Source organism: Pagrus pagrus (assembly GCF_965226575.1).
Source record: "Pagrus pagrus genome assembly, chromosome: 9".
NCBI lineage: Eukaryota > Metazoa > Chordata > Actinopteri > Spariformes > Sparidae > Pagrus > Pagrus pagrus.
Genome location: NC_140193.1, coordinates 15057878 through 15078963, shown reverse-complemented (window position 1 = coordinate 15078963; position 21086 = coordinate 15057878). Strand labels below are relative to the sequence as shown.

Below are 21086 nucleotides of genomic sequence, written 5' to 3'. Positions count from 1 at the left end.
AGTATTGTTTTATTTTTCTCACAAAAGAGGTGAGAAATTAAGGTCAAACTGCACCGTAAAATAAATCACTTTGTATATACTGCCGATTTTTGATAAGGAAATAATAGGAGAAGCGCTATAACGATATAAAAGCCCACTTAATTACAAATGCTCGAAATCTCCTCTACAAATGGGATTGAGAGTAATGAGCGCTGACTGACCTCCCTGACCCAGTCTGTTGGCTGTGTGCCCTGTCGAACCAGTGGAGGAAAAAAGAGGTGGTGGTTTTCCAAGAACTCAATGAACTAAAAGTGCACAAGTTGAATAAAAATATATCATAAAGATTGTGCGGGTTTGACAACAAGCTTCAGTAAAGGAGAATGTTAAATATGAAGAATGTTAGAAATGTACTTCTGCTGTTCTGAGAAAAAAGGAATCTTAATCCAATCAAAATTAGTCCAAGACGAAGGGAAACAATTACGTGTTGAACGTCTATTTAAAGTAACGAGCCTTTGTCAGATGTACAAATTATGTTGTGGACATTACAGGGTTTATTATCTGGCTCATAAAGCCAAGGAGAGTGCAGCAAAGCATGCTTGTTCTACCCATGTACACGCTGTAAAGTGTAATTATCTATACTTGTAGCTCAGATCAAGAGCATGCTGCAAACTGGCATTTTGCGTTTTAAATGAAAAACTCACTTTTTCAGTGCTTGTGTCTACCAACCCACAAACTGTTAAATCAGACAGCCAGGTCAGTTTTTTGTGGGCTGCCTCAAAATACATGGGATTCCACAAGCCATTTTAAAATGAAGCTTTTTCTATGTATTTTGGCCTTTGGTACACATACAGCCATTTTAGGAGACACTTTGGAAAACTTCTTCTAAGGTAAAGATATTCAGAAACTCTGTTTTTCAGTGTTTATGTATGGATGGACAGAAACGGAGATTTTTGGACACGACGCAGGAACATAGTTTATCAGCATTTGCAGCATCATTGGCAAATTCAAGCTCGCTGTGTTATGATATTGGTGTATTTGAGTTCGATGTTGACTGAGATGATGTTATATTGTTTAATGTATTTAGAAAGACACCAACAGAAATTGATAATATAGTGATGGAGAAGAGAGACAGTCTGTTGAGTCAGGCGGTAGCATGTTGCTCAGCTAATGTGGCTACTCCCAGTCTGGGGCAATGGTGGACTAATTGTAATATTGAGAGACAGTCAAAAGTAACTATGTGAACATTATGCCTCATTTGAAGATAACGACCCTGATGATAACGATAACATGTACATAAGAAAAAGAAATGGTCAAACTGGCCGTCTGGTGTTTTTGGTTAAGAAACGGCTCGTGTGGTGACATTCACAGTAGAAGTGAAGCTAACTGGAAGCTAAAAACACTGACAGAGCCGACCAGAGACACCATGAATCTAATGAAACAAGTCGTTTTACGTTGTATATACACATTTTGGGCACTATGACAGTTCGCTTCAAAGCCCGGCGCTCTTCCTGGGGGCTTGAGAAACATAGTTAGCGGTGCTGGCCCAGGCTTGTGTGAGCTGACCAATCACAGCAGACTGGGTATTCGGGAGGGTGGCCTTTAAGAGACAGGAGCTAAAAACAGAGCATTTCAGACTGATTCAAGTAGTATTCAGCATTCAAGTAGTAACACAAAATAAAAGTATGAACATAAAAATGAGCACAATATGTCCCTTTTGAAAGCACTTGTGTACTATGTATAGCAGTATGTCGTATCCCCCTACATAACACTTACAGAATGCACACACAAAATGTGTTGCTACTCTCACCCGGCTGTTAAAGGTTGGGAGAAAATATGTTTCCTCACACATCAGTGCATGTGAAAAAGCCATTTAATACAGACGGTGCAGGCGCTCTACTTAAGCTCTATCCTGGTTGTTGTGGCTCGGGATGAGTGGGTATTAAGCACTGAACACTGGCGGCTATATTTAATTCTAATTTAATCTATTAGGAGGTTTTGAATTCAGAGATTTGGGAGAATGTATTAATAGAAGAAAAAGTAATATGAGGGCAGAATCCTTTCTAGAATTACCACAGTCTTCTCTGCTCGATGCTCCTACAGTCAAATGCCTGCAACACATCAGCATTGCTGTTGTTGTAGCTGCTGCACAGAGCCAGCTCCCTTCACCCGGAGGTAAATAACCTTCTATGGATTTATCACTGCGCTCTCTCTCTCCCTCTCTCTCTCTCATAATAATCTCTCAGAGCAAAGGCAGTGATTTCCATGAAAGGGGGACACACAGTTCACATTAGCTGCAGGGCCCCAAGCTAAGAGGATTCCCTACGACCCCTCGTTGAGACGAGCTGGTGTCGGCCGGATTGTTAACCTCGACTGATCCTGCTCTTTTCTTTATATTGCTGCTGACACTCTCCATTTGGACACTGGCTTAAATCTGATGGACACAGCTCGAGAGCTCAGCTAGATGGTTGAGCAAAGTGTCCATCAGACACATGCTTAGCCTTTACCGTCCATCAGTCCATAGGTTCAGATAAATCCTCTGATGTGGGTGAATTTTCAGAAAAATCCCAGCGAGCCATCAACCCCAGTCCTGTTCGCCCTGACTTTGTTTGCCTTCACCACAACATAAACAAGTTAATCCTTCATATTATTTTAAAAAATGTAAAATTATACATATTTGAGCTTTACTGAATGAAGTGTGAAACAGCACTCTCAGATGTGAACAACTGCAGAGAGCAGAATACTTTGTGAATTTTGAAATTTCATGTTGAAATAAGGCAAACTGTCATTCCCAGTTTACAACTACATCTCTGTGTTACAACTTGAAAGTTATAAATATATATATGACAAATTTATATTTTTCAAGCCCGGATAAACACATATGTGATACATGCAGTAGTCAAATATAAGTGTAGTGTTGTCCAAATAATATGATTGGCATGTTTTCCATTTGTGCCAAAGAACATCTCAGTCAAAACTGCAGACGCGACTGGAATTTTTTCATGTCATTTCTATTTTTATCTTTACTTTGTAGGCTACACAGCTTTATTATGCTAACGTTAGCTGCCTGGCTCGGATTGCAATGACGGCCTGTCTGTCAGGCTGCTAGATAAAGGCATGTTAGCATGCTGATGCTAGCATTTAGCCCAAAGCACAGCCAAAGCTTATTTTGGGGTTTCAGCAATGGTGGAATGTTACTAAATACATCTACTCAAGTATTGCACTGAAGCACTTGGAGTTAACTTGAGTATTTACATTTTATGCTGTTTTAGTAGCAACTTACTTCGACTCCACTACATTTGAGAGAGAAACATTGTACTTTCCTACATTTTTTTACATTTGTCTGCTAGTTAACCTACTTTTTGCGTTAAAAATACATGATATCCATAAAGTACATGGTATGATGGAACGATTACTTTTCTACACACATATAGTATACAAACTATCTCAAATAGGCTTCACATTGACGACATTAAAATGCTCTTTCTTATAATATAGAGTAAGTAGATTTTTCTGATAAGAACTTTCCTAATTTTTTTAATTCAGCTGTTTTATTTGTAATGAGTTCTTCTATTTTTACTTAAAATGGCAATAGACAGGTTTTTTGCAATAACATATCATCATGAAGTAATTCTTGATTGTACAATGTAATGGCTCTGGAATAATGACACCATCTGCGTTGAGATTCTTGCTCTATAAAACTCACTTTTACTACTATTTTGTCTGCCACTGGGCACAAAATCTCCCGGGAAAATGAAGGCTGAGTGGCAACTCTGCGGATTCGCAGCGGAAAAAATAATACCACTAGGAAGCACTAAGGTGGGAAATGTCATCCGTTTTCACTTGCATTCCCTGTTTTCTCTTCCACCACTGGGTTTCAAGGTGTACTTTATGTCACAGATGAAACAATTCAACCAGGGGATACATCAAGGGTCCCCTACCTGCAAAAAGGTTTTGTTTCAAGCCTTTAAACTCATTTTTAATCATTTATCTTACAGAGTATTCGTATACCAAATGTCAGCATTTCTACGCTACATTAGGCAGCCGATTATTTTTCTTATAAAAACTTATTGCATCGGGTTTGAAATAATATGACTTTAATACGTGTTTGGCACATGCTCAAATTAACAATTTAGCTCCCTCATAACTGTAAATTTTCACTTTCACCCTCAATCAGCACTTTCAAATTTCTCCATCTGTGAAATGATACAGTCAAATTGAGTATAAAGTCTAGAAACACTCGCACACAAATATAGTTTTGCTTAGCAACAGACGGATCAGATGAGCCTTAGGAAACAAACTCTGTGGTATTTTCAAGCCCGAAGCACACACACACACACACACTGACAGAGTGTTCATTATAAAAGATGACCACGATCATCTGGGAAGAAAACAGTGGCACCGTCTGTCCTCGGGTCAATCAATCTAATTCAGTGTCCCTGCCTGCAGCTTTATCCCAAGCAATTACAGTGAAAAGGTTCCCCTCACACTCACAGGTAATGAGTCTTCTGAGACACAATCACTCATATTTCAGGGCTGAACAAAAATAAAGTGCCACATGTCACGCTGTCCACCTGTCAGTTGTGAGATTAGCAACTCTAGACTCTCAAAATACACACACGGTACATGTTAGCCTTCTCTATACTGTATTTAATTATTGAGATGTCTTGTGAGGGCTCAGCCGGACTCTTTGATCTTAAGATTCCTCTAGTCAGGGTGGACACGGTTTTCCTTTGGCTCTTTTCAATCTCATTTACTTTGCAGGAAGGTCTGTGTGCTGGTGCACAGTTGGAGGCTCTATCACAAGCCAGATCCATTCTCTTTCCTCCGTAGTTTACCTCTACCTGTTCCCTCTGCTGCTCCGCACTGCTTCCTGCCTGCGAGTGTGACCCATCTGGCATCACATTATATATCAGAGAAGCTCCTGTTGAACACAAATCTGCAGCAGAGCAGGACCAAACACCCTGTAGAGTGCTGCTACACTGCTCGGTTGTGCTCCGTCACCCTAACTGCAACATATTTTTCTATATGAAAACCAAGTACAACACCAAAGTTTCAAGCCAATTAGGCAGAAGTAGTGTGACATTTAAGTGTGATATCAGCAATAGAATGAGTATCATGAAAATGGTAAGCTTTCTCTGTGCCAACACACAGATTTTTGCAAGGCTCCATAATTTTCCACCCTGTCTCTCGTTAATCTCCTGATTCCACATTGGTACAAATTTAATGGACGTTTCTCAGTTTCTGTGTGGGATGTGTGTCCTAGTATCTGGCAACCCAGCCTGCCGAACGACCCTGCCTGACATGCAGCTTGTCACAGCGCTCACTCAAGTCCTCCCAGGGCTCCAGACTTTAATTCCCACTGGTTGCGCTGGTGCACCTAACCTTTCATTCAGGTGCACCAAATAATACATTTTCATTTAAATTCCTGAGACATTTAATTGATTGTAAACAGTGAATAAAAGGTGCAAATACATGTCCTTTAAATCACATGCATGAAAAAACCGCAATGATCTCAATTGTATAAAAACAAACACCTAAATTTGAGGTGCACCAGTGCGACCAATGAAAATGTTTAGTTGCACTTGACATATGTAACCAAAAAAGTTGCACCCTGGAAATGTGCTGTTACATTTCACTGAACAAAATCTTCGTGCACAGTCACCTCCCTTCTCTCTCGCTCATCATCTCCCCTCAAATCTTCAGACTGTAGTCCTGCATCGTGTTGTTCTTCCACTTCTATCTGGTAATGACAGCTCTTCAACACACACATACACTCTCCACACAATGTTTGCACTTTATATTTTTTGTGATCTAAATTTTAGATGTCGACTTTTGATTGCTCTTTGTAGGCTACATCTCAAATGTTTTTATTCATTTTGCTGTGAGCTATGAATTTAATACTAATGAAAAGTCATTTTACTTTCACAACCATGTATTTATTCTATTATTCTGTAGTGTAGGGTTGCCGACAACCCAGAAAATCTCCCTCTTTTCCACAGCCTAATGTTGGCAGGTATGTGAGAGGGTGGTCTATAAACAGTAATTCACAGAGAGAGTTATATTTATTATTTTTGAAAGCAGCTCAAAATAGCAATCTGCAGCACACTTTGTGGTGTGATCTTCACCTCAGCTCCTCGTGCCATTAATGCAACCTTCTGTTATCACATTTGAATGAATAGATTAATTACACCTTTATCTTCCACAAACAGACAGAATCATTTTATGAGCAAACGTGCCAAAATGACGTGCTTGACAAATCAAACCAATAAAAGTTGCTCATTTGATCTCACTGTTATCATCATTTCCTCCTGGTTATTAATGATTTTTTAATGGATACACTTCGACACCTCTTGAGGATCAAGTAGTGCAGCAGTATCAATTAAAATCCTGAGGAGGGATAAAAAAAAAAAAAAACAATATGTACTGCACTGATAAACATCGATGCAGGGATTCACAGCAGAAATGCACCGTAATCCACAAGTGAAAGTCCCAACTGTTACATTTCATTTTCAGAAAGATCATGTGCTGCACACAGCTTTGCCTTGTGATGCTCAGCCTCTTCGAGCGGCTGATTGCAGTTACGAGTAAGAAACCACGTCATATTCTTCTGTCCTGCTGGTTTTAAGGGTGTATCGGAGGTACTGTAGAGCTGTAAATACACACCATTCTGCTGCAAATAATTACAATGTCAAATGTATTTTGTCTACATAAAAGAATCCACAGATCATTTTCAATCAATTCAACTGCTGAAAGTCTTCATTTTCAAATACAGAGGAAAAAATGTAACCTGAAACATTCGCCGGTGAATGTGTAGCCTCAAGGAAGTGAGTCATAGTCGACAGTTATTTTTCCTGTGTTGTAGGATGACAAATAAATGAACCTTGATCCTTATTCCACTCACAAGTTCACTGTGAGAAGTTCACAGAGGCTGTAACTGTCTCAGGGTAGATCTCTACAAATCTCAGACCAGTGTAACAAATGGTTGGCTCGCCAGATTACAACATGCACTTTCTCCAAAAAAACTCCACTTTTGCCATTCTGAAGAGAAAATAACAATGATGATGTCAAAATGTATCTTAGATTGTGATTGAGAAGAGAAACAAAGACTTTTTGAAACGAACTGCGTGAAAAAACATAGGAATCGTGCTGTAAACAAGATTCTGTGGTAACATGAGTCTATGCAACATCCTTTCCTTTATATATCTTGACAAAAAGCAACCAATCCAAACAGCATTACCGCAGTTTGTCAAGCAAACATAAGATCTTAAATAAACATAATGACATAATGGACTGAAGCGACGGACCATAAAGTTCATTATGGTCAAACTGAAAAACACTGAGCTACAGGGCGGCTGCTCTAATCAGGAATTTAAAGCAGACATTCCTTAAAAGGTCATTATTGACCTGGTAATGATGACGAGTGTGGGATCACTGTCCTCTTGTCCAAAATAGATGCAATAATATATATAATATTTGTAATATTGATAGTATTCATTGCTTCGTGTAGTGTGAAAGTCTCCCTCATGGTGCTGATGCCACTGAGCTTTTCAGCCTCTTTTAGCTTGTTTTGGCTTAACAGTCTTAACATTTGTGAGTGGTTTAATCAGAGTCGCTCAACTCATCAACCCATGGGAAGAGGTTTACAACAAAAAAGCTAAGACAATGGCAGACAGACGAAGCTACCGACGAAGTTACTGCTGAACAAATTCAAAAATTTAGCAGACCCAGAATTTTACATTCATCTGGTTGTCAGACACATAACTGAAAATCACTGTTAATGTGTGTTAATCCAGCTCTAAAAACTTTTCCCCTATTGACCAAAAACTGAATACTTTGGACCTCCAACATATTGACAATCTTTTGTCTGGTATACTGACTTTTTGACTGCACAATCATTACCTGAATGGCAATTTGTGTTCCCTTTCAGAAATGCTTAAGGAGTAAACAAGCTCGGGTAAATTGATCTCAATCAAAGAGTGAACATGTGAATCGGTGCCAGATTCTGAGTGTCACCTTTAGGCTGAATGAACATGATTGAACTTGAGAAGATGAAACTACAAACAGCTGCAGTGTCGTGGAAAACCAGCGTCTGAAAAAAACTTTGCAACACTTAGTTTGTAGAAATGTAGCAAATCATCATATTTAAGTTATTTTAAGGGCAATGTAACAGTGTACGTTTGTAATGTAATCAGTCTCAGTGGCTGGCAGCTCTGCCTCATTCTAACCTGAAAAGCAGCTTAGCAAGCCTCTTAGAAACCTGCTTACTGCAGAGCATGTGAGGAAATGAACTCTAGAGCTGCTGTGGTTCAGGTTGACCTCACAATCATTCACACACGCACACACACAGGTGATTTTACGCTCACAGTACACACTATATTAACTGTATCAATAACAATCCACTCAAATTAGGCTAGTGGAGATTCACTATATCACAAAACTCTGACAATTATGCCATTGTTTTAACTTTTTTGTTGATCGATAACCAAAATTTGTGTATTTTTTAACATTATGGTCAACAAAGGATTTCTACAGATTACCTAATCTACGTTTCTGACCTTTCAGGGAAAGGTTTTGCCCCTCAGTGAACTTCATTGTGTTAATAGGATTTGTGACAGATGATGATTGTGTTTAACATCCTGCTGAACCATTGGACGTTTTAAATCACAGATTATAGTACAAGCTTGTTTGAATGAAGCCAAACAAAAAGATGTGTTGTTGCTCATTTTAAATACATAGTGCAATGTAAAATAAAGGTATTTTTATTTAGAATAAACAATGTATGCCTTGTGTGCCTTCATCGATCGTATTTTACATTTTTTTATTGAGACCATATTCCACCTGTTCTAATGAGGTACCTACAGTAATAACATGTTACCATCTTTTCAATATTTACACATTTTCTATCCAACATTCAAATCTGGAAGACAAACTAAATCAAAGCTTCATGTATTTCTAAATTAACATTGAAATTTTCTGAATACAGAAGTTGTATCAAGGGATGTCTCACTGCTGCAAAACAAACTCCACACAGCCTGTTTCTGACTGTTGTTAATTATTTATAATAATCCTACATTCATTTTAATTTGGTGTAATTATTTCATGAAAGGAATGATGGCTTAAAGTTAAATCATGTCCAGCACACTTTGTTCAAGAGGGCTATGTGTGGTTTTGGTTTTGGTGAACTTCAGTACAATATTTAAATGTATCAGTAGAAACTTATTTTGCAATAAAATCTAAAATCTGCACTTACAGCTGCATTACCACACAACTTCTTGTCAATTTTGTGCAGATGACACTTGTACCAGATATGTAGTGTGTGGTTTGGGATTTTGTGTCTGTTCTTTTTGATGTTAGATTGTTGATCATTACTATAATTTATGTTTTTAATTTCTTGTTTAAAAGCCTGTTAATTTCCCCCTTGAGAAAGAAATTCTGCAACGCAAGGTGTTTATCCTCTAATTAAAAAAATTGATTTACCTTTGGAAAAAGTCATTTACTGTGATGAACACAGGGCACAGGTTTTACAACAGAGTCTCAAAAGTGGTAGAGGGTGTACAAGATGTAGTTTTATGTGGACAATTGAAAGTGTTATTTTTAAGGTCATTTCATGCAAAGATGATTTTAGGAATTCAATTATATATATAGAACAAACACTCCAATATGTTTAATGAAGATATGGTTAACTTTTGATTTCATTATAGATATTAAACTTACAAAGTTATTATATGTTCAAAAAAGCTATCACTTCTCGACAGACTGCCACCCTTCAACAAATCACAAATGGAACTGAGCTTCATTTTCTCTCCTCAATTATTCCCATTAAACATCAGCTAAAGCTCCAAAAATTAACATTTTAACTTCCTCCCAGAAGTCTAAAAATAGACCCGCTGTAAAGCCTGTTGTCTCCGAAACACTCTGGTTATAATGAGCAAAAGAATAATTTAATAGAAAATCATGAAAACTGAAAAACATCTGGAGAAAGAGAGTAGGAAAGGGACCCCAGAAAACTTTAAGCCTCCTGCTAATGAAAGGTGCAGCAGCAGCAGTGCGGACTCACCTCGGAGGGCAGGGAGCAGCGAGCGGTCCTTCCTATCATCACATTTGTTACACTCGCTGAAGTAGAGCAGCAAGAACACGTCCACCAGCACCCACACTAAGGAGGTGGTCAACACCACCTTGCAGTAGACAAACCGTCGCATCACCTCCCCGTGATGTCAGCCAGGCAGCCAAACAGTGCTCAGGAGCGCTCCGTCTGCCGATGCGGCGTTTGAACTCTGGAGACGGGCTGAGGAAACAGGGAGGAGCAGGTTTGACCGAGAGGCGTCATCCTACGAGAGAAGAAAAAAAGACAAAATGAGAACGGCGATCATGATTATTGTTTTAGTCTTTCTGCTGTGAATCAAGAGGAAAATCAGTGATCGATGATTTAAAACAAGCGATCTGTGAAGAGACGTGATGTCAGCAAGTAACTGAGTAGATCAATAATGTAAAAGTGATTAGTCATCACCTTCTCTAGACTTTACTTGATGCATGTCATCACTTTTACAAACAGATTACATGACATTTTTCCATTTATTTATTTTACTTTTTATATTAGTGGACTGTCACATTACACAAGAGGTCAAATAAATCAGACTTACGGTCAGTAGTGTCAGAAGTGATGTACTCAGGTAAAAGTAGCATTACCACAGTGTACATAAACTCTGTTACAAGTAATATTCATGCAGTTAGATTTTTACTTGAGTGAAAGTACAGAAAGTATCAAAAGCATAAAGATACACTACAAAGTACTGAAAGTACAGAAACGCAGAGTGGCATATTTCAGAATAATGTGTTTGTTATTGATACATTAATGTGTTCAACACTTTCATGTTAAAGATGCAATTTAACTAAGTATATTTCATTCCTAAAGTACGATTTTGAGGTATCTGCACTTTATTTAACTATTTCCATTTTCTGCTACTTTATACTTTGACTTCACTACATTTGGATGGTAAATATTGTACTTTTTACTCCACTGTATTTATCTATAACTTTTGTTACAATGTACTTTGTACATGTATATGTACGGATCACGTGCTGCATCAGAGCCAAAGAAGTGCATTTTTAAATGCATTTATTTAATCATTAACCGGATTAAAATGTATACTGGATCTGATAATTGGTCGACCCATATATACAGTTTATACATAAATGTCATATATATGTATTGTTTACTTTTACTTGTACTTTTGATACTTTAGTACTTATTAATTAACCTCAGATAATTTAAGGCTTTTACTCAGGTTCTATTTGTATGTGTGACTTTCACTTTTACCATAATATTTGAACAGGATATCTTTACTTTTAAGTATGACTATTAGTATGGTATTTTTTACAACACTGACTGAAGCTGGTAAAGGTGGTTTAATTACTTCATATATTGTGTCTGCTGGGTAGCTTGTGAATTAATTTATATTTTATATTTCATTTATAATATTACATCATAAATTATTTGTTGATTATACTTTGTGTTATTAAACACAATCTGCAAACTAACTGTGTCTAAGGTTGCCAAATAAATGTAGTGGAGAAAAAGTACAATATTTGCCTCTGAATGTTGTTGCTGTGCAGAACTATATTTCTTTTGCCATGTGTGTATTATGAGAGTGACAAATAAAGAACCAGAGAACCTCATATGAGGAGAATAGTAGACAAAACGAAGTGGATAAAATAAGAAGAAAAGTGAAGAGAAAAACACGTTCAATACATACTGTAAATACTATATACACTGACTGATTGAGGCAGAAACCATAACTGAAATCTGTGTTTGCCAGTAAGAAAATCTGATAAAAATGGGGCCTGGTGGTTTAGGAGTTAATGGTTTAGGGCAAAGTTAGGTTTAGCAGTTCTTGCATCAGCTACATTTGAAAAAAAAAAAACTGTTTCTTCGACAGTGTCAAATAAAACTCAACGTTTCCACTGTCAGTTACATTTAGTAAGCGGTGGCGGGTGGCCAACCCGGTTTGTTGTGCCACAGCAATCCTGGCATCATGTTACCTCGTATACAAATAGTCCCAGTGAGTTCCACAGCAGATAAACAGCTTTTAAATCTGTGAAAAAAGAGAGCAGAGCACTGCGTGGATCAGTGCATACTACTCTGACAGTTACAGCTACCTTCATGAAATGGGGTCACTGTTTTAAAACTACCTCACATACATCTTTGACATGAAGCAGCATGCAGTTTCTTGTTCATTATCTCGCCACATACGTATACGCCAGGCTACTGATATATCGGTGATAAACTTATAATACTGGCCCATATATTTGCTCTATTCTCACAGAGCCAGACCATCTCCACAGCTCCGTGTCAGTGCTGGAGAAGGGTCAGGCTGCACAAATTATCTTTCTGGAGATAAAAGCTCTGGTTTGTTTGTTTTTCTTGGTACACCAATCCCAATCGTCTTGGGTGGTGCTAAACCCAGAATGGAGCGAATAGTGGTTTTGTATTGGTGAAACAATCAAAATGGCTTAATCCCCACAAAAGACAAGGTAAAAGCTGCTAGCTCATTTAAGTTTGCACCGTTACGGACCAGATTAGTGTTAGGGTAAGCCATTTTCAGCATGTAGGTTGCTAGCTCAGAGTTTCTTTCCCGTAGCGATGGGGATTTTGAAAACACTAACACGCAGATAGTGGAATGGAGGAGAATGCCGACTGAAGTAGTCGGCCAAATGCAAGCTTATACCCACTGTCTGGTACATGTGGTGAGTTAGACTATATTGGCACATATGATTTTATCGGTTAAGATCTAACATACACACACCTAGACACAAATATATACAGTATATCTAACTATAAAGCAAGAAGTCTGTCTGTCTGTTAATCGCATATCCTAAGTACCATTCATCAGATCTGCTTCACACTTGGCAGGTGTGTTGCTGAGGACCCAAAAAAGTGTATTACATTTTGAATATCACTATGGCTTCATGGCTCTGCAGACTGAAACATGGGCTAACACATGATCCCTCTCACGTGATCTCATGGGGAAGCAGACATAAACAACTGGAGATGTAGAAAGGTGCAGAATAAAAGTATCTCTTTTCCTTAAAAACATTGTTATGATGGTGATTTAATCATTTTAAAATGTTTGTCAGGTGCAAAATGATTGTTTTGTTTATCTCTGTGAAATAACTGACGGCTGGTTCCTGCTTCTAACAAGGTTTGCCAGCCAGTAGTACAGCGTTGAATGAACATTAACAAGCAATAGCAAAGTTAATGTTTGCTAGCTAATATGTGAGGTTCACACTTCTTTAATAGAGTTTTCTTATCTTCGCTCTATTTTACGGGTGTCACTGCCTTCGGACCTTTATGAGGGGGGTGGTCTCACCCAGATTGCCACATTGGACTGACCCCACCACCCTCCACTTTTTCTCCATTTGAAGGATGAATGAATGCTAATTTCCCCTTCACAGACCTCTCCCACTTCCTACATGAGTAGTGCTGCTCGGACCATCTGGGAAGCTTTCATAGCAGAGGCAATTTGCGGAGGTTAGATGTCTCATTGGCATGGGATGTATGCCTCACGATATTTCTGATGAAAAACAACGTCATTTTCTGTCTGACAGGATTTCTACTTGACTGAAATTATAGTTTTTTTGTTGACTGAAAGGCTTATGAAAGTATAATCAGAATGGAAATGGGATGATGAAAGGAATGCTTTCAGCCATAGAGAATCAAACACAAACACCCGGCAGCCTTTTAGACATTCAAACCAGAAACATAGGCTACAGTATACATCACACGGTGTAGTAAATGTTCGCTGCTCGTACTCAGAATGTGACTATATTAAAAATAGGTTTTCGCATTCGAGTGTGCATTTGATTGCAAGAATAACTTAGCCTACCCTTCACTTGTACAACTAGTGGAAACTGCCTGCAGCATCTCCTGTGGGGAATCTGACAGATTTCCTTATCTTCCACTTGCAGCATGGTAATGATTTTGCACTCCACGCACACACACTCACACATTGTCCTCTCCGCTCCCTGTCTAAATGTCCATCACAGGGTCTGACACCGCTGCCCTGGGCTAATTCTTATCTCATTCAAAAACAAGGCAGCCTCTGTCCAGCTGCATGAAGAGCTCCACACTCAGATCGCAGCACGGTGGATGATCTCAGACACAGAATTCAAACACCATTCACTGACAGTTAGACATTAAATGATTAGTCAATCAAAAGAAAACTGATCGCCAACTAGTGTCAAAAATATAAAAACATGGACACATTTATTCTGAATATTTGAAATGGTTTCTATACTCATGTATCACAGTAGTGATACCCCAATACCAGCTGCTTTTTCGCTCTTCTCTCCAATAGCAAGATGACACATGCAGTACACCTCGTATGATGTTGTTCTTAACACACTGTACACAAGTCTTGTCATATTTATCTTTTAACGATGTGTCAATTTTTTCCTGTGGTATCAAGTACTGATATTTTTGAAAGTAATGTATCAAAGTTAGAAGTAGTATCATGACAAAACCATTATGATAATCAATTCATCCTTTTTGTCCTTTTTCAAGCAAAAATGTCTAACATTTACTGGTTCCAGCTTCTTAAATGTGAGGATTTGCTGTTTTTCCTTGTCCTTTTGGGGTTTTGAACTGTTGGCTGGACAAAAGGACAAAATTGTGATTTCATGATTTTTGAATATTCAAATAGTTGTTATATTAGAAATATTCAAATTAGGGATTAACGATATACACCAATCAGCCACAACATTAAAACCACTGACAGGTGACATGAATAACATTGATCATCTCATCACAACGCAATGTTCTGCTAGGAAACCTTGGCTGCTGGCATTCATGTGAATGCCACTTGACACGCACCACCCATCCAAACACTGTTGTGAACCAAGTACACTCCCTCATCACAACAACACTCCCCGATGGCACTGGCCCCCCAGCAGGACAAAGTGCCCTGACACACTACAAACACTGCTCAGGAACAGCTCGAGGAACACAATAAAGGGCCCAAGGTGCTGACCGGGCCTCCAAATTCCCCAGATCCAAATCTGATTGAGCATCTGTACGATGTGCTGGAGCAGGTCTGATCCATGGAGGCCCCACCCCCCAAAATACAGGACCCAGAGGATCCACTATAAAACGCCCTGGTGCCAGACACCACAGGACACCCTCATACAAATATGGTTTTGTCTGAACAACTAGATTTTCCTTTGTTTTAACGCTATACCACCAGGCTATACGCTACAGTACTATAGATTCAAACAGCAGATCTTTGTATAATTGCCAACTACTGACTATCGAATAGCTTTTTTTCTTGAAATGCTCATCCCTATAAACGATTTACCTATTAACTGAAAATAATCACAAGATTAATCAATAATAATAATTATCATCATGATTCACAGCTATTCTTCTATCGAAAGTAAATGGATGCAATCCAGACATCCACAAAATCATCAACAAAATGATCTCAGTAAAATTCTGCTGAAAGTCTGTACGTAGCACTTCACCTCCACTCACATTGCTGACTGATCAATGATGATTCTGTCTGTATGCATCTCTATCCATCTGCTTTGGTGCGTCAGTGCCACAGACATGTTTGGGTTTGGTAGGTACCACCAACCGCGCTGCCGGCAGCTCGCTGGAGTCTCGTCCGGAGGAGCCTGAGTCAATTATCATAACCATCTGCACAGATGAATATTTCCTGTCTGCTGTAAAGTACAAGTCCCTCCAGTCTTTACAAAACACTTTTTCCAGTCCCTTTCGAGACAAGTGTAAAGCCATCAGGCGTTAAGCTGCTTCCTGAAGTGACAGCTAATTGTGTTGTTAGCAGCACTCTTTGTTGTGAAATGTCTGGTGTCGCGCCATGAGCTAATTTACGTTTTCCTCATTCATGACAACAGCATGCAAATGCAAGACTGTTTGCTAATCAGAGTTATATAACCAATTCAGATCAACATTTGGACACCGACTGTTGGATGGAGAAAATAGTATCAGATCCTGCTCCTCAGTCATAAATATACTCACATGTGGCCAAGGCTGTTTTCTGTCGGGCTTGTGCACCCACCTCAGACAGGGTGTGAGCTAACACTTTTAGCTCAGTGCTAACGTGAAGATTTCTGCTTTTAAAAAAGGTGTAAATAACATTTTTTCAAATCGGGATCTCGGGGCTTCTGGAGACTTGGATTTCAACAGATAAGTGCATGGAGCAATTTTATGTTTGTTTTTTTACATTTTTAAAACAAGTCCCCATCTACTTCGGTTGTTTAAGATAATGCTGCGATGCCGTTTTGCTGTGAAGCTCCAGGAATGTTTTGTGGACGATGGAAGTTCACCCGACGTAGATAATGACCGAATGTGACATTTCGGGTGAACTTATCCTTTAAGGGATCGACTGTATGTGATAACCTCGTTCATGTGCACTTGTGATTCAAACCCGGCCATCTCCAAGTCACACACCTGCATCTCTACCGTGTCCAACATCGGTACTTTTTGGCATGAAGTGTTGACTTAAAAGTTGGCACACAAAAAAACAGATCACTTATACTTACATGCTGGGAAAATCATTGTTTTGGTACCAGTGCTGAATCTCATTTACCACATTAGCATTGGCACTGGTGGTGAAAAATGCCAAGCCATGCCAGGAACAGGAGGTGATTACAGAGCTGATCCCAGTAAGCCCATTAGGCCAATGTCTGCAGCTTCTTTTATAACCCAAACAACACGAAAAGATTACACTCACCACTGTGGTGGCTTTAAAAGGTGTGAGACTCACACTGACTGGCCATCTTTTCATTCAGGTGCATGCACACATCATATATTGACTTTGGACTGTAAATTGTGGGATGAGCCAGGAGTAAGATGGGGAAAACACTGTTATAACAGCAGGTGAACGCTGATAAACATACATTGATACATTGAAAGCATCATTAAATCTACTCGTGTGTTGTGACGGAGAATAGGAGCGTGACATTATTCGCCTCACGCAACATAAACGAAGATACTGTGCTTACCTAAATCATGGATGGAGTGAACCAGTGACCTGTTCCAGCCTCAGCCTCTCAGGCAACGTGTTGAACGCAGACAACATGACCCAGTAATACACAACACAATTACAGCGGCGGACATTAAACGGGATTAATTTCTCCTGCAGCGTCTCGAAACGACACCTAAGTTACACAGTCCATCTCAGCACGGAGTAGTCCACAATCCCTGTGTGGTGATGCTGTCCGTCTCTCATGGTACCTGTTCGGACTCCTTGATATGGTCCGTCCCCGGCCGAGCCGCAGTGAACCGGTAAACACGGACGGGCTCCATGAATCTTTTCTCCCATCGGTTATAAACGCAGCTGCGGTCAACACGTCTCCTCACGCACCTGTTCTCCGACTGGATATTATAAGAAGAGAGGACAGGCGAGATAATGCTGAGCACAATCTAACCTCAGCTCAGACCGACCTGCGGCGGTCTCTGTTCTCCTCTCTGATTGGCTCGAAGCGACGTCACTCATGAAATCCCCATCTCGACGCGTCACGGGCGTCTGGTAAATGTAGGCGCGTGCACCATCACCGCGAGCCAAACACAGTGATCAGTGCTCAGATGTTATATGATCAGTTTCTTGTGATTATTTCCAGGTAGATGTCAAGCAGATATTTACGAGAGTGGGTTTTTTTGTCAGGGGAGTCAAATGTTCAGCGTAATTATGTTGAGTTTTGTGTTTTTTTGTGTTTTGTTTGTTTGTGTTTTGTTTAAGATTGTCAAATTAAAAAAGAGAGTATCCCAGCCTCAGTAGAGAGGTGTAGTTTGTAGTCCTAAAACCCTGAAATCAGTTAGCATTTATAAAAATACATTCTTTAAAATTGTTTTTCAGTTAAATGTCTGAAATAAGATCTGTTGGTTACACAGGCTGAAGATAAAACACGTTTTGTTCTACGACATAAAATACATTGTCAAATGTCCCACAATTTAATTATAAAGCGTTAACGTGTCCTAAAATGGCGACTACAGAAGTTGTCACGGACATTAAACACCATCACACTGAACAGACTCATCTAATCACTAGTCCGTCTTTACAGGCCGACTTCAGTTGCAAATTATTCTAACTCTAACTTTACAATTTGTTAATTTATTATTTATTGAAAATATATAGTAATTGTACAGTAAGAAGCTTAATGGTGGTGTCATTTAAGTCATGCGGCTGCAGTGTAGCCTGTTTATAGCCTAACATTAGCTTTGGACTTCTAGCGATTTAATTTACGCCTCAAAAATCACTAAAGTGGTTTTCATCTGTGAAGATTATCTTGCTGAACCAAACATGTAAGGATCATAAACTTGTGTTTGCCACAGAGATTATTTTTGGCAATATTCCAAAATCCAATTTAAAAATCCCAAAGGCTTTTTGACGAGGGAACCAGGGCGAAGCTACCTTCCGAGTTAGCCTACAAAAATATGTCATCGTTACACCACTCTATACATCATATGCCTAAATAAATTTACCCTTTTTTTTTTGTTTTTCAGAAATCTTTCATTTTGCTTTAAAGGTGCAAAAATTCACTGCGACTTTTCAGAACCTGGCACCTACATTACCCACAATGCAACCTAGCCAATGAGTTACATCACTGGAGGCCGTATATCAGATTACATGCAGCTTTCTCTGGAGCCAAAAAAGGCTGTACACTACTTTAATCACATATGCAGTATTACCCCCCGAGACCTGTAAACACACTTTAATGTGTAAAATTGGTGGATTTACCCTTTAAATATAACTTCTTTTCCTGATAGATTTAGTTTAAACCTACTACAATACAGTAATAACATCATATTCTGACCTCTGTCACCTCAAGAAGAGCCAAAATGATTGTTAGGTCTCTTTCTGTAATAAAAAAAAACATAGTAGAGTGTTTTTATTGATACAACAGAATCATGGATTTGTTAGATGTGTTAAAATACTTCTTGTACATTATGCCATAGTTTGAGGATACTTCAACCTACTTCCTGTTTTTATACCAAATGCAAATGAAAACAAACATTAATACACATCATGATGGTAAGACTTGAAATGGTCATTAACAGCCAGGCTAATTAACAGCATACATTACTTACAGCTCAGTATGCTTGTGTATGTGCGTGTGTGTCTATAGGCCAGTTATTTTAAGAAGGGTCTTAAGTGAATCATGCTGAACAATGCTGCCATCTGCTGCTATCGACGAGAGGCCTTCAGCATTTTCCTCTGGGCAGCGAAGAAGATCAGATCCTAGAATTTAATTCACCTTCAGCATTTCATGACAACTCTGACGTTCTGTCAAAGAAACACAGTCACAGACTGGAAACTGTGTTTTATTTCAAGGTTTTATTGTTATTTCATTTGACTTGACTGTAATGCAACAGCAGACAAACACAATGCAGTGAGATAAATCTGACGTTCATTCATAATTGCAAATAAAATATTCAGATTAAACAAACACCAGATTGCAAACATCCACTAGATGTCAGTGCATGTCCTGGTTCTTCTTTGTTCTAGCGAGGGGACCTCATGTCAGGGCTTTGTGCAGCTGGTTGGAGAAAAAACATCCAAGTGATGAACTTTTGAAAGTTTTCTTCATCTGCTTGTTGATGTTCAGGGTTTTTTTTCCACAGTGGACATGTTTACTTGTCACTGCAGGAAAATCAACTTCAAGGCTGAATCCTATTGAGCTGCGTCAGTTTCAGGGTCCTGGTATTGTTAATGCTGACTCACCCTTACTGAAGGCTGTTAATGAAAGGACCCCAGTCAATGTTAAGTCACGCCTGAGCTTTTCCACGACAAGTTAAAACAATTATCAAAATGTCAACAAAACACGCCTTCCAGTATTGTTTGTCAAAGACCCAGGGCCGGTCAGTTTGCTGTCATGGAAACTAGAGGGTGCACACAGTTGAGAAGCAGCAAACAAACTATTTTTATTGGTGAAATCACAAGCAAACGGTAAACATAACCTTGGTTTTCAGGTCACCATTTTCTTTTCCCAGCTCCCCTTAAATCAGAGAACTTTTCTCATTTCTCTCTCAAAATGGTCGGCGAATCTGATAGTTGGCAACCAATCGTCTGATCCATTATCTGTTGCAGCTCTACTGTAATGAGTCCTTGACATTATGTTTCACTATGGGTACTTTGATAACATGTTCTGTAATGAATAATGGAATCAAATTAATTGTAATGACGCCATGATGGCACATATGTATAAATAGGATCATAACATTATTCAGTATCAAAGTGGAGGCTTTATAATTTTATTTTTATTTTATTTTACTTATCTATAGTGCTGTCAAAGAGATGAAATCAAAAATAAGTTCCAATGACAGAAAAGAAAAACTTTTCTAGTTTCTAATAACTAGAAAAAGTCTAGTTATTATTAGTGGCAATACCTTCAAATCGCTAGATTATTGTATCGATAGATAGATATAGTTATTACATTTTTGATTACAAGTAACAGTTTTGGGTGTATTGTCCTATACTGTTTATGTGCTCTCTTTGTTTTCACCACATCACGTTCTACTCTTTACGAATGCAACTGTTAACATAAGTCTTTAAAATACATCCAAAACTCACTTTTATCAAGAGTTGTCTCCGTCTGTTTATAGGCCTGTACAAAAGTTTTTTTTTTAAAAATACGTTGTATAGTGTGCCTTTAAAGGTGCACTATGCAACTTTTTTACAGGCCTAAACAAACACAAAGTCTGCGCTCCTGATACATGGAATAGCATCTTGAAAAAACTGGCTTTTTGAGTTGAGTTTGAATTATGGTGAGGCGAGAACAAAAACAGCACGTTGCCCATCAGGAAGCGCTACAGTTCAAGGATAAAGGACTACATAACCAAAATACATAGTGCTCCTTTACATCTTCAAAAGATGAAACTTTATTCATGAATATGAAAATGCCAAACATGTTGGTTAATGTTGTAGACTATATCAAATTGAGTTACTCCTCTCAGGTTGCCAGGTTGCCAGTTCTGTTAATGGTGACTTAACTAATATTTGTTTTTGTTTTTTAATGATGATGATGGAGCTCTTATTGCTTTTTATTTACACTGTAAATGGACAATGAGCATTTTGAGTGGTTGCTTCTCT

General features: G+C 38.7%; 1 protein-coding gene across 1 annotated transcript in view; it reads right to left on the bottom strand.

The window, feature by feature from the left end:
- galnt13 (polypeptide N-acetylgalactosaminyltransferase 13) overlaps positions 1–17434 on the bottom strand; it is a 45461-nt gene extending 28027 nt beyond the window's left edge. The window contains exons 1-2 of the mRNA XM_084361170.1: positions 16999–17434; positions 10037–10307 (exon numbers count right to left, since the gene is read on the bottom strand). Of these exons, the coding sequence (XP_084217296.1) occupies positions 10037–10178 (142 nt within the window). The 5' untranslated portion in view covers positions 10179–10307; positions 16999–17434. The remainder of the gene's footprint in view (positions 1–10036; positions 10308–16998) is intronic.
- Between the last annotated feature and the right edge of the window lie 3652 nt (positions 17435–21086).